Genomic DNA, 13,956 nt, shown 5'->3' on the forward strand with positions numbered 1-13,956 from the left:
CCATACCTCCCGCCCCCCCTCACCTTAGACTGATTGTTCTTGAGCCGATGGGCTTCATCCACGATGAGGCAGGCCCAGTCAATAGAGCCCAGGATGGCCATGTCAATGGTGATCAACTCATAGGACGTCAGCAGCACGTGGAACTTCACAGATGCCTCTTTCTGCACAAAAAGGCAACCTGGTCACTCCTGTCCAACTCCGCCGGTACAGGCCAAGTCAAGGGACTCGGGGGGGGGGGGGTCTCCCTCCTCCCAGCTGTTATCCTTTCGCCTCACCCCGGGGACCGGGGCACGAGGGGCCCAGAGCAACAACTCCCCTCTCCGAGGGTGGGTCTCCCTCCCGCTGAGGTACCTTCATGCGGGAAGCCTTCTTGCCGCCACGAATGGCATTGTCCTCAAAGGAGAACTCATTCTCTCGGATGATGGCACGGCTGTCTTTGTCACCCACGTAAGTCACCACATACATATCTGGGGCCCACATTTCAAACTCCCGCTCCCAGTTGATGATGGTAGAAAGAGGGGCACTCACTAGGAAGGGGCCTTTGGAATGACCCTTTGAGGAAGAAGAGGAGACGGAGAGTGAGGACCGAGGGCCCCACACGCAACCTGACCCGAGCGCCCACCCAGCCCCTGCCCCGGCCCCGGCCCCGGAATGGGCGGAGGACGGACGTGTGCACGGCTGCTCATCTCCCTCCCTTCTCCATGTACCAACACGCCCTGCCTGCCCTGCAGGGAGCTCACACCGCACCCCTGCCGCTCAACGTCTCTCCACACTCCTTCTACCCACAGTTCTGCTTGTCTCAGCGCATATCCGTCCCCCAGGACCGAGGCTGCAGGCACCCACCACTAATCCCACCCACCGCTCCATTCCCTCCAGTCTGTCTCTGTGTACTTGCGTCTATCTTACTGTCACTCAACACTGTTCTCCAGGGCCAGAGACCACTTTTTTTTCTTCCTTTTTCTGTCCCCTCAGAGTGTAAGAGAAGACCACGAACACAAAATACCCACACAATAAACTAACAGCCCCAGCTCTCCTACCTCCTTGTAGAGGGAGTAGAGGAAGACTGCGGTCTGAACGGTCTTCCCAAGGCCCATCTCGTCAGCCAAGATGGTGTCAGTGCCTTGAGCCCAGGAGAAGCGCAACCAGTTCAAACCCTCCATCTGATAGGGGTGCAAGGTTCCACCTGTAGCGTCCAGGTACTCTGGCTGTCGCTCATATTTCACTGTTGGCTGAAGGATGAAATAAAGAAGTCAAGAGCTGGCCAGGAATTCCCTTCCTTCCGTAAGACAGCAGCTGCCTCCTCCTGACACACTCTCACAAGATCCTACTCGAGGGGGCCACAAAAAATGGTGGGGAAAAGGTGCTTAATGGTTACTGTAACTTTGTGTTTTATTTAGGATCCTCCAGGAAGCAAGGCAAGACGGAGATCTTGGTCCTACAGACATCCAAGAAAGACGCATCATAGTCTCCTTGGCAGTACGGTAAATTCTACTGGTGAGGAACCACCAGGCAAATGATCCTATGCCCCCTCTAGATTTATCCGTTTAACCTTAACCAGACTCACCTTACACTACACAAAACCCCAGAAGAATTGAGCCATGAATTAAGGGTCAGAAGACCCAGGTTCCAAAGTAAGTTTCACAAAAGCTCGGTTATGTGACCCCTTCATACATAACATCTCCCCAAGTCATATAAACACTAACATCTATGTTTTTATTTTTCTGATGAGGCAGAGAGAAAATAAAGTAATCCTAGTATTTTTCGCCTGATTTACAGAGATGTGGAGAATTAGGGAAGCAGTCTGTGTGAAGCAACTCAGCTACAGTGATCACTTGAGATCATGCCTTAGAACACCACCGTCAGACTGCAGCACACAAGACACGTCATCCTACGAGACAAACTGCCCTCCCTCTCCTGCTGACTCACGTCAACCGTTGGGGTTTCAGGGGGCCTCTCCAACTTCCTCAGCTTCACCTTCTTGAGCTTCTTGCCTGGTCGTCCTTCCTCACCCCTCATCAACTCCCTAAAGAAGACAGATAGGTCACACAGCTGCCTGGAGTCCTTCTCAATGAGCAGCAGCTCTACTCATCAAAGTCCCTCACCTGTGATTCCAATAGCTCTGCTTGAACAGGTCGTAGTCCTGTATCTCCACATCCTCACTCTCCCAGGATGCCTGATCATAGGGCAAGTCCCGCCACTTGATCAAGTAGTGGACATGGCCCTTCTTGTCCACGCTGCAAAGTCAAGGAGAGAAAACCCTCAGAGCCAGAAGGCCACCCTGCTCACCTCCTCTCAAAAATCAGACCTCTAAGGAGGCCAGACACCACACGTATTCAGAACCAAATACATCTGGTCTACCAGTCTTTGCACCAAAAATGATCTCTAATCTACAGTCTATGGCTCAAATACCGGGATTCAGTCAGTTAATAACATACTGGGTGTCTCATTCAAGTGTAAGTTACTGGTAACATCCATCTTCTTCATTGATCCCCCGCGGATACGCTGCCCACCTCCAGTATGCCCGAGACAGACGCAGGCTGGCCCAGCTCCGCTGGTACCTGTGGTTGAGAATTCGGTGGATCATCATCCACTCAGGTTTTATCCCGTAGCGATAGAAGCGTTCCTCCATCTCTGCAAACTTAGGGTCCTTATTCTTCCGCTTTCGGCTCTTCTCTTCATCACCACCAAAGTCCCCAGAGGGTGGCTCATCCATATCATTCTTCCGCTGATAGTTTCGGAACATCACTTGACAGTGCAGCTCCAACTGCAAGCGGAAGGGGACGGAAATCACCAAGGAGTTACGTCCACTCCTTCTACCCACAACGCTGTTTTCTCTCACTACCCTCTTCACTGCAGCCCCACATCTACTCTATCCCAGGTTTACCTGCAGTTCAGACACCCAGGAGCAGTGCCAATACGACATGCCTTGCCATTTCACAAAGAACTGCCGCTCTGGCCGCCCCTCCAAGGGCTTGGGGGACGGAGTATTGGGATCAGCATCTGGGGGCCGAGGCACTGGTGTGGGAGACGGTGGCTGACCCCACTTCCAGATTAGGATCTTCTGAACTTTGCCCTTAAGAGCTGGACACTAAGAGGAAAAGAGATGATCCAATACCGAATCATTACCACAGGCAGCTTCAACCTCACCAAAGGATTAGTAAAACCGCATTTCAAGTAAGACCTAATCCCGGGACCCTTCTAGGGAGAGAAGAACGGAATTCCCTCTCTGTTTCTGGACTTCATCCAGGATTTGTGAGACATTATCACTCCTATCTGCCTAACAGAGCCAGTAGCTAGGCTTCAACAATAACCCAGAACAAGTAGGCACAGAAAAGTCACAGAACTGGGGCTCAGAATTCCTCTCTTAAGCAATCTAACAGCATTCAGTGGCCCTATTATATCACCAAGCTACCAAGACCTCGAGGCTGGGTGTCAAGACAGGAAAGGATATTCTGGCCTGAAAGAACACCGCTCCATCCCGCTTCGGACAGCTGGCAAAGCATCAACTCTGTTCAAAGTTAGTGCTACAGTCTCCCAGGACAAAGGTATCCCATGACTGTACGAGGAAGGAAAATCCGTGCCTCAGGGCTAAAAGGCCTCTAGCTCTCCAGTGACCTCCCCTGCACCTCAGCCTCACGACGCCTACACGTAAGAGGGGTAAACCCTGCTGCTGGACCACACCTCCCTCATCTCTCCACCGGCTGGGGCCAGGCACCCACCGTACAGCGGGGGCAGAGCCATTCTCCGTTGGGGATCTCTGGAAGGGGCGGGTTCAGGCAGTGGATGTGGTAGGAAGAAGGACAGGCGTCACAGCAGAGCAGCTCCCCCCCATCCTTGCAGACCCGACAGAACTCCATGTGGTGGTCATCCTCCTCTTCAGGGTCTCCCCCAACCTCTTCCAGGATCTCCTCACCCTCCGAATTGTCCTCTTTAGCCTCCCACTGGATGCCTTCCTTCTCCTGCAGTCAAGGACCACAGAGTCAGATTACTACCACCCCCCACCCGCCCGTCTGAACCACGCCCATCAGTCCTTTGAAAGCTTCCCAAAGCCCGTAGCCAGCAACGCCACCACTTCCACCCCCACCCAGGCCCGAGAGAGTTTCATCATCCCATCCTTCCGCTCGAGGGTCCCAAAGGGCCACAACGGCCGGGCACTCACGCAGTGTGGGCAGCTCCACTTGCCCTCGGGAGCCTTCTCCATATCCGGATCCAGGCAGACCATGTGGTAAGCTCGGGGACAGGTATCACACAGGATGATCTCTCCGCCTTGCTGGCACACCTCACAATAGTCCTGGTGGTCTGTCTCATAACCATCCACAGCAGTCACCTCCTCCTCGCCTAGGCAAGGAAGAGGGAAAGCCCAGTTATTAGAAAAAAACCTACCTCCCCCCACCCCCCTAAACCCAACCCCTATCTCCTTAGGGAGATGCTTCCCCAATCATTCCCCCCTCATTCCATTACATACTGATACAGAAGAGAAACACACCTTTCTTTTTCTTTTTCGTGGTCCGGAGTTTCTTGCGGCTGCGGCTACTGCGGCTGGTAGAACCATCAGAAACAGAGTAGCTATTGATACTGGCGTCATCGAAGTCAGACTCCACATCTAAGTCGTCGTCCTCACTCTGGCAGGATGAGAAGGTTAGAGGTTCAGGCCAAGGGGAAGGAGAGAGTGGTGGAGAAGGGATCACCCTTTTACTAGGGGTGCTGGAATCCCAGCAAGGGAGCCTAGTCACCTCTTCTATGGCCAACTCCCCACATCCTTATGCACCTACCGTGAACCCTGAATCCTGACATAAGACCACATCCTCCCGGTTAGCTACGGCACCCTCACCAGGGGATAGGCTGGGCTCTCACCGAGGATCTCTTACGCTTAGAACCAAAACCTCCCAGCTTGATTTTCAGGGGAGCTACTTTCTTGGGCTTAGGCTTCTTGGCATCAGGGACACGAGGGCTGCCCTTGGGCTTCCTCCGAGCATTGGGACCTAAATCAGGAGAAAGCAGGTAAGATCATACAATCCAAATACACACCACAGAGCAGAACATGGGAAAGATATTGGGTTGGCCAAAAAGTTCCCTCGGTTTTTAAGTAAACATAAAAGACACATTTTTCATTTTCACCAAGAACTTTATTGAACAGCGTATTCACCGTTTTGTTCCACTACCCTCTGCCATTTTTCAGGCAACTTCATAATTCCATCTTCCCAAAACTTTTTATCTTTTTGAGCAAAGAAGTGTTCCGGGTGCCTTTCACAGTCTTCCAGGGAATCGAAATTTTTTCCATTAAAAGAATTTTGTAAAGACCGAAACAGATGGAAATCCGAAGGTGCAATGTCTGGTGAATATGGCGGAGGAATCAGAACCTCCCAGCCAAGCTGTAACAGTTTTTGCCTGGTCATCAAAGAAACATGCAGTCTTGCAATATCCTGATGGAAGATTATGCATTTTCTGTTGACTAATTCCGGACGCTTCTCGTCGAGTGCTGCTTTCAGTTGGTCTAACTGGGAATTAATCGTTTGGTTTTCTAGAAAGAGCTCATAATAGAGGACTCCCTTCCAATCCCACCATACACACAACATCACCTTCTTTGGATGAAGACCGGCCTTTGGCGTAGTTGGTGGTGGTGGTTCATTTCGTTTGCCCCACCATCTTTGCCGTTCCACGTTATTGTACAGGATCCACTTTTCACCACCTGTAACAATTTGTCTTAAAAACGCAACATTTTCGTTACGTTTAAGTCGAGAGTGGCATGCGGAAATACGGTCGAGAAGATTCTTTTCGCTTAACTTATGTGGAACCCAAACATCAAAGCGATGAACGTAACCAAGCTGGTGCAAGTGATTTTCAACGCTTGATTCGGATACTTTGAGCATGTCGGCTATCTCCCTCGTGGCGTAATGCTGATTGTTCTCAATTAAGGTCTCGATCTGATCGCCGTCAACGTCAACTGGTCTACCCGACCGTGGAGCACCGTCCAGCGAGAAATCTCCAGCACGAAACTTCGCAGACCACTTTGGACACGTTCGATCAGTCACGGCACCTTCTCCACACACTGCACAAATCTTTTTTTGCCTTTCAGTTGCCTTTTTACCTTTCTTGAAATAATAAAGCATAATACGTCGAAAATGTTGCTTTTTTTCTTCCATCTTCAATATTAAAATGGCTACACAGAAATTCACCAATTCTGATAAGTTTTTTTTTAACGCACGCTGATATGACAGCTGTCACAATACAACCTAACGAGATTGTTTCGAATGAAGTTAAAGACAACTAAGTGCTTACTAGAGCCATCTTACGGAAAAAACAGAACGAGCTTTTTGGCCAACCCAATAAAATATTCCCCACCTAAAATATTTCTACGTGGCCAGCTTCCCCAGCTTCCCTCCTAATCCACGGTTCATTCCCACCTCCTAGCTTCCATCTTTGGGCTGACAGAATAGCGCGTCCGCGCTTCCTCCAACTTCGACATCCCAAGCCCGCACTAGTCCCCACTCCCACTGAGTCCCATGTCACCTTTGCCCTCCTTGGTCTTGGCCTTGCGGATAGGCACCTCCACAGGGGGCGGAGGAGGTGCAACCTCAGTGGCCGTCACCATGCTCTCCACCACGGCCACTGCCGCAGCTGCCGCTGCTGCCACGGAAGCCCCAGAACTGCCTTTGAAGGGGTTATTGGTGCTGAACTCCCGCCACTTCGCACCCAAAACCATCATCATCTTGGAGACAGCAATCTTGGGGTTTTTGGCAGCAATGAGGGGTCTGGGGGAAAAAATGGCAGGAACAGAAAAGAGAAAAAGTTTAAAAATAAAGGAGGTGGGGGAAGTGAGAAGAGATTACAGAAGCACTCTCCATCTCCTGCCCCCAAGACCCTCCTGTTTACCGGACAAACTGGCTGAAGGCCTTGTAGTTGGTGAGGGTGCGATAATCCTCCTCTGAGAACACATGGTCAATGTCTTCCATGCCCCAGTCTTCCAGGAGCTGAGCAGAGGATTTAGGCTCCTGCAGAGAGAGCAAAGTCAAAGCCCGACTCCTAGTGCCCACCCTCCCTAAGGGAATTTGAGTCGCAACTAAGGTTGGCAAGTCCAGGGTAAGAGGGCTAACAAGAAATCATTAGAAACAGGTGGAGAGAAAACATTCTGAGGGGCAGCAGAGTGTCTGGGAAACAACGGACAGAAGTACAGAGAAGAGGATGGAGGTCCAGGCACCTTTGAATCATCGTCTTCGTCATCCTCCTCCTCTTCCTCTTTCCGCTTGGACTTACTCTTCTTTTCTTTCTTAGGTCCGAGCTTCTTCTTCTTCTTCTTGCCAGGGGTATAGTCGCTGCCCTCACTGTCTGAGCGCAGAGCCACCTCTTCGTCCTCCTCCACAAACTCCGGCCCCTCCCCAGAGCTGTCCCCCAGCTGCCGGCATAAGAGCATACGCTGGAGCAGGGAAGGGGGAGAGGGAGACAGACACACACATGCTACACACATGCTGACCTCAGGACAGCCCTGAGGCTCACGCCCAGGACCCGGCCCACCGCCCCAGGGCAAGAAACGAAGGCCCCAGCCCTCCACAGAGCACCTCCCATCCTCCTCCTGCCGCCCGTAACATCCACTCACCCACTCACCTCCTTTTTTTGGCGCTTGCTCTTAGGGATTTTAGGGTCCCGAGGCTTCTTAGGCTTTTTCTTTTTCTTGAGCTTTGGAGTCTCCGCTTCTGACAAATCCTCTTCCGGGTCCTCTTCATTTTCTACATATATTTTGGCAAAGAAAGGTAGGCAGGGAAAAGATCAATAGCAAAAGGTTAGAGCCCAATCCAGAGGCTTTAGACTTTATTCCCCCACCTCCTGTCCCAGATTCCACTGAAGAGAACTGCTATACACGCCACAGAAGGAAGCTGATACTCAGGACAAAAACAGACAAAGAGAGAGCTGTATATGCCTGAAATAGGCCGGCCGGGCCAGACCAGGCCCACCTCGGGCAGCTGTCCAGACCCCTGCCTCCTCTCCCTCATCCCTAACACGAGTCCTCTATGTGTTCACCAGCGCAGCTGAATCAAGCGCATATAGTTAACCAAGTAAGAGAAATAGGCCTAGTCCTCCGATAACCAGCCGCCAAGTATTCCATAAACCAGGAAATGAGAACAAGAGGTCCTACCCAGAAGGCAAAAACTAAAGAAGATACCCTCAGCACATTCCCAGAACAGTACCTGCTCGAGGGTCCCAGAAGCCACACCCTTCACTAACCCTTTTGGCTCATCACTGCGCAAAACAACCAGAACCTCCCAAGCCCCAGGTTCGGGGGCCAGCCCAGGATCACACCCACTCCCAAAGCTGATTTCCTTTCCCCATCTCCAGCTCCACTGCTCCTCCCCAGCTTCTCCTGGGTCAGTAGCCTCTTCTCCCCAGGGACCCAAATCAGCCCAGCTGTCACCATCCCCCCCCCCTTCCTCCCCCCATCTGGCTCCACCTCCTCCCTGGCTGGGAGCACACACAAAGCCTGGGGTAATACTGAGAGCTCCTGGGCAGGCCTAGGTGGGAAGGGGCACAGAGGGGGAGGAGAAGGCCAGGAGGCAGTTTCCTTTGTAACAGACATTCACACCAGCGCACCGGCTCCCTCCTCCTTCCCCTCCTGCTTTCCAAGCCAATCCCCCCCCCCCCCAAGGAGGGAGGAGTGGAGAAGGGAGTGGAGTGAAGGAGGGAATGCCTCACCCACTGAGGAGAGGGAAAATGGCTCCTGACCACAGAAGCCAACCCAGGGCACCCAGCTGCCAGCAGAGGACAGACAGGAAGTGGCAGGGGAGGGGATGCGGTTGAGAGAGGTAGCCGGGGAAAGACTACCCTCTCACAGAAGACTTCCCAAATTACTACCTGGCCCCAGGTCCAAGTGCCACCTCTTCTAACACCTACCGTGGGATGACGCTGTTCTCAAGAGGCCATTCTCATAACGTCCTAGGCAAGGAGACCCAAGACACCTTGAAGGGTGACACCATGTGAGGGGCTGAGTTATTCCCTCAATCGTTATGCCTTCAATCATCGGAGCTTAGATTTAACAAGAGTTCAGTGGCGGTCAGAGCACACAACCTTCCTTCTGACTCCCAAAAGATTTACCTTGAGGAATGGGAGCCCACAAGACGCCTCTGAAACTCGGTTTCCTCCTCACCTCTACCAGAGTGCCGGCCACAGATCCTAAACCACCTCTAACAGAGTAGAGGTGGCCACCTATCCAACACAGAGAAAAAAGGAGCAGCACCTAGAGAGTGGAGGACAACAGAACGCTTCCTTTTCTCCTACACACGCTCTCTGCGCCTGACCCCCAGAACTGGCCCTAAAATGCCTCTGACTCCGCCCTTCCTGTGCGAGGCAGATACTAGGGAACAGGCGGCACTGGGCTGGACAAAGCACCATCAGCCTCCCCCTTTCCCCCTCAGCCCAGGATCAGGCCAGGCACAAGACAGCCCCTCCCATTCCCTTGGGAATGGGACACCAGCCTGGATCTCACCAGAAAGAATCATTTTCTTAAGGGCTTCTCCCCAGCAATTCCCGTGGTGCCCCCCTTCCCAATCAGCCACGCCTCCATAAAAGCTGGACGTAGAGACGAGGACAAACTCACGGAGGCAAAGGGGACACCCTTCCATCCACCTAAGACCCTCAAACTTCTCAGGCAGATGTGCTGACACGGCAAGCGGCAAACTGGCTGAGATATAGAGAACGATTTGGGAAAGGGGCAGGAATGGGGTGGGGCAAGTGGAAAAACTGGGTCACGCTACAGCTTGGGGCAGAGTTCACCCTGGGAGCCCACAGGCTCCCAGTCAACACAGGGGCAGCCCCAGACCAAGGGGCCAATGGGAAGCCAAGATGTGGAACCAACACTGGCTGGATGGCACTGCTACTTCTCATGCCCCGCACAGAAAGGATGGGACCACCTCCACTACCACCACCCTACCCCCACCTTGGGCCACAGCACAGAAATCTACCACCTTGCCCTACACGGTGATGAGACTCTTATCCCAACAGCTGAAGATTCAGTAAGAAGACTGACCCTCTCCTAAGTGGCCTCAGGTTGAAGTGAAGACTTCCAACTTAGAAAGTGCCAAATGTGGAAACATCTCTCCCAGACCACCTCAACTTGCAGCTGGAGCTAAGGAAAGAGAAGGCAAAAGTGAAAGATGTTTGATGGGAAACAAAAACAGGACCAGCAGGCTCCAGAATTAAAATAAAAATATAAACAAGGAAGATGAAGAAATGGCATGTAAAAAAAAAAAAAAACTAAACTAAAAAAAAAGATGAAGGAAACAAGTAGGTGACTTAGCTAAGCGCTCTGAAGAACGAAGGACAGAGGAGCGAGACATCCACTTAGAAACATGACATCCATCATCAGTTGAGGATAGACAAGAGCCATTCCAATCATGCAGGCTGGTTATAACCACTGGGGTTCGGCCAGTCCAAGGAGCCACCCCAAAACACAGACAGCACAACCCCCAACACACCGACACAAACACTTCACACCACCAGCCCAAACCCCAGGCTACCTGCACAGGGCAGAAGCCTCCTGGCAAAAAAGCCAGGATTAAGTCCACTTGCCAGGGGAAGAGGGGTGCCCAGAGTGTCACCTTCCTTCTTTTTGCTCCTCCTAGTATATCCTGCAGGCTATGACATCCTACCCCTAGCCCCACTCAACATTCCAGCAATGTGCCTGACTAAAAGCGCTCTAGATCCCAGCTGAGGAGCGCAATTCAAACTTCACACGGTTGAAACTGCACAGAAAGCCGGTAACTGATCAGAAGCTAAAAATAATCAGAGAGTAACCCGCACTCCCTCTTTCCTCTCCACAGCAGCAGCTACAGGATCCTACTAGCAGAGATGCCTGGCTGGTCTCCTCCAACCGCAATCCTCAACCCCGCCGCCGCCGCCGCCGCCGCCGCCGCCGCGCCGCCTCCAGGGGTCCCAGCTACCTGCATTCCTCCTGGGACCCACGCCAGGCAAAGCCTGCCAGCCCGGAGAGCTCCCTCAACCGGGATCTGCACAGCATTCCCGAAGACAGTGCAGCAAGCTTGCATCGCGGTCCGCGGAGCCCAGAAGGCACATGGCTTCCAGCCCCCTCGCACAACAGCTCCGCAGAAGGGAACCACTCCCTTCGGATGCCCTCCACCTCCGACTGCACAGAGAAAGCCCAGAAACTCAACCCTGCCGCACCAGAGTCGCCAGGGAGGGCCCAGATGGCTCCTTCCTGCCCGCGGCCCTTGGGGAAGCTGTTACCTGGGTGGGGAGGGGGCAAGCTGTTGTTCAAAAGTGCATCCATATCCTCCTCCTCGCTGCCCGCTGAGCAGGGGGACGGGGAGCCCAGGCCCGACGCCATCCCCTTCCGCTCCTGGCCAGGGAATTGGCCCAGCTGCTCCAGCCTGCGGCCTGGGGCCCTCGACACTGGCCCGAGTCACTGTGCGGGGGAGGGGGGAGAGAAAGAGAACAGTCAGTGACGCGCACGGCCCCCTCCCCCACCCCGCCGCGCTTTCCGCCCACCCCCGGCCGCCCCACAGCCACCCGAGCAGGGCACCCGAACCACTCAGGCTGAACTTTAGTTCCACGCTCCCGGGGGCAGCCCGGAAGCCGGTTCCCCGGCTGGAGCCCCCCAGACGAGAGGGAGCGGCGCCCCCGAGGGCAGGCCGGTGCCGGCGTGGGGAGGGGAGAAGCCGCTGGACGGAGCCAGGCGTGACGGGGAAAGGGGTCCGAGTGGCCGCGGCGCGGGGGGGCCGAGGGAGGCGGCCGGCGGCGAGGCGCTCGGGGACACAAGGTCACTGGGGGGTGGGGGGGCGCCTCCCTGAGCCTGGGGAGGGGCCAATCCCCAGACAGGGTAGCTCTCCAAAGGCTGTCCTCTGGGACAACTCGGGTTCTCCGGAGGAGCCGCGGGGACGAGGGGGCGTGGAGGCTCGGCGCTCCAGGGGGCTGGAGGCAGGGGCGTGGGGGGCCGGAGCTCCCACCGGGCAGGGGGCCGGGCCACGTGTCCCGGGGGGCAAGTGAGCAAAGGGCGAGGGGGGCGCCGGGCATTGTGGGAGGCCAAGCCCGAGGTGGGAGTCGCGGGGAGCGAGACTCGGGCCGGACGAGGGCGGGGGCTGGGCGCCCTGCAGGAAAGGGAGAGGCAGGGTCGGCTCCCCGGGCAGGGGGCGGTCCGCGTGTCCGGGGACGCCCGAGGGGCGGCTGGGTGGAGGGAGGATCCTCGGGGCCGGTCGGGCTGAGAGGGGTTGTCTCTCTGGGAACCCCGCGTTCTCCTCACCCCAGAGCCGCCGCAGGTCGCGCTGGGTCCGGCCCGGTGTCACTCCCGCTCCGGCTCCTCCTCGCCGCGGCCGAAGGGGGGAAAATGGCTCCGGCTCCAGCGTCGCCTCTTAAAGGGCCCGAAACACCGGCCGGGAAATCCCACCGCACAGGCCCCGCCCCCCCACGGACAGCCCATAATAACCTCAACCAACTCCAACCCCCCCCTTCACTACCGCCACCCTCCTCCCTAGGTCTCCCGGGCAACCCCCGCCCCCTCGTCGCTCCGGCAACCATTGACCACGCCCCCCTCGAGCGCGCGCGCGCGTGTCACCCGGGCAACCACCCACCCCCTGGCCATCCCATAATACACACGGACACCACCACCACCACCACCACTACCACCACCACCACCACCACCGCCACCACCCCCACGCACACACACTCCATACACATATATGCCAGGGCTGTTGACATCTCATGATACTGCCGACCTTTTGCAACTAACCCTTTACCCCCCCAGACATCCCATAATAGCCATCCTTTGCCAACTTCTTCACTCTTGGCCCTAATGCTAACATCCCATAATAATTCGTCACCTCTCCCTCCCCATGGCCATCCCATAATAAGCTCCCCTCCCAGCCATTCAGCCTCGCATCCCGTAATACTCAATCCCCATCCCCCACATACATCCCATAATAACCACTCTTCATCCACCCCCAGTTTGATATCCCATAATAGGCAGAAACTCACCACCCCCCCCACAACGGACACTTCGGCCTCCTCCCACACACATCCCGTAATAATGTCTCCCACCTTCTATACTGACATCCCATAATAACCAACCCCCTGGCGCTGCCCTCGGCCCCTGCAGGCTAGATCCTCACAACAGGACCCCCAAGCTTCACACATTCATTCAAGTCCACAGCCCGTAATAACCACTCCTCCCCTATCAAAGAGATATCCCATAATGATCAAGAGCCCTACTGTCACCCCACGGAGGGACAACTAATCTCCTTTCCTCTAACACTGGAAAGATATCCCATAATTTTACTCCCCCACCCACACCCTGACATCCCATAATAATTGCAAAGAACCCGTGGTCAACCAGACATACCATAATACTCCCAGCACAACCCAGAGTCACATCCCATAATGCTTCATCTCCACTCCACCACCCCTCTACCTTTCCAGCCAGGCATCCCATAATATTCATACTCGTACCTCCCCTGTCTCCAAGGCTGTCAGTCTATTCTAACACCCACACCAGCGAGGATGAAACAGGCTACCCACATTGCCCTCTCCCCCACCCCAACTTGTACACACCTTCATCCCTTAATGAGCCAAAGCAGTGTCCTGGCACAAAGCCTCTTGATGTCTAAGATGGACCCTAGCTTCCCTCATCTATCATTTCCAGACACGCAGGAACTGAGAGTCAACCTAGGGCCCCACCCAATCCCACCAAAATCCAGGTGTTCTCCAGACACTTACCTCCAGTTGAGTTTTGAGTAAGACCAACCAAATACCGTACTGGCCAGATGAGCCATTCACATAAAGTTTAGTTCACCCCAAAGCATCCCATAATAATTACAAACTCCCACTAAAGATTATTTCTCAACATTCCAGCAGTCCTCTTCCCACACCGCCTCCCCAGGTCAAGTGGTCTATTCTCACCCCTAGGCCATTCCTGTGGATGGACATCCCACCATGGTGTGAACTGAGGATCCCGCCTAT

At 54.4% G+C, this 13,956-nt stretch overlaps 1 protein-coding gene across 7 annotated transcripts in view; it reads right to left on the reverse strand.

Annotated features, from left to right (window-relative positions):
- The window catches only part of CHD4 (chromodomain helicase DNA binding protein 4), a 29,834-nt gene extending 17,479 nt beyond the window's left edge, over positions 1-12,355 (reverse strand). For 4 of the 7 annotated variants that reach the window (XM_068561266.1, XM_068561265.1, XM_068561264.1 and 1 more), the window contains exons 1-17: positions 12,245-12,355; positions 11,233-11,410; positions 7,603-7,724; positions 7,199-7,414; positions 6,874-6,992; positions 6,511-6,752; positions 4,855-4,982; positions 4,487-4,622; positions 4,160-4,338; positions 3,720-3,959; positions 2,885-3,088; positions 2,559-2,764; positions 2,103-2,234; positions 1,927-2,023; positions 1,038-1,229; positions 352-552; positions 24-161 (exon numbers count right to left, since the gene is read on the reverse strand). In XM_068561266.1, coding sequence (XP_068417367.1) covers positions 24-161; positions 352-552; positions 1,038-1,229; positions 1,927-2,023; positions 2,103-2,234; positions 2,559-2,764; positions 2,885-3,088; positions 3,720-3,959; positions 4,160-4,338; positions 4,487-4,622; positions 4,855-4,982; positions 6,511-6,752; positions 6,874-6,992; positions 7,199-7,414; positions 7,603-7,724; positions 11,233-11,332 — 2,652 coding nt within the window. In that variant the 5' untranslated portion in view covers positions 11,333-11,410; positions 12,245-12,355. The remainder of the gene's footprint in view (positions 1-23; positions 162-351; positions 553-1,037; positions 1,230-1,926; positions 2,024-2,102; positions 2,235-2,558; positions 2,765-2,884; positions 3,089-3,719; positions 3,960-4,159; positions 4,339-4,486; positions 4,623-4,854; positions 4,983-6,510; positions 6,753-6,873; positions 6,993-7,198; positions 7,415-7,602; positions 7,725-11,232; positions 11,411-12,244) is intronic. The other 3 variants (XM_068561268.1, XM_068561267.1, XM_068561269.1) reach the window with 2 other exon arrangements.
- Positions 12,356-13,956: the final 1,601 nt, after the last annotated feature.

Source organism: Eschrichtius robustus, chromosome 13, assembly GCF_028021215.1.
Source record: "Eschrichtius robustus isolate mEscRob2 chromosome 13, mEscRob2.pri, whole genome shotgun sequence".
Classification (NCBI taxonomy): Eukaryota; Metazoa; Chordata; class Mammalia; order Artiodactyla; family Eschrichtiidae; genus Eschrichtius; species Eschrichtius robustus.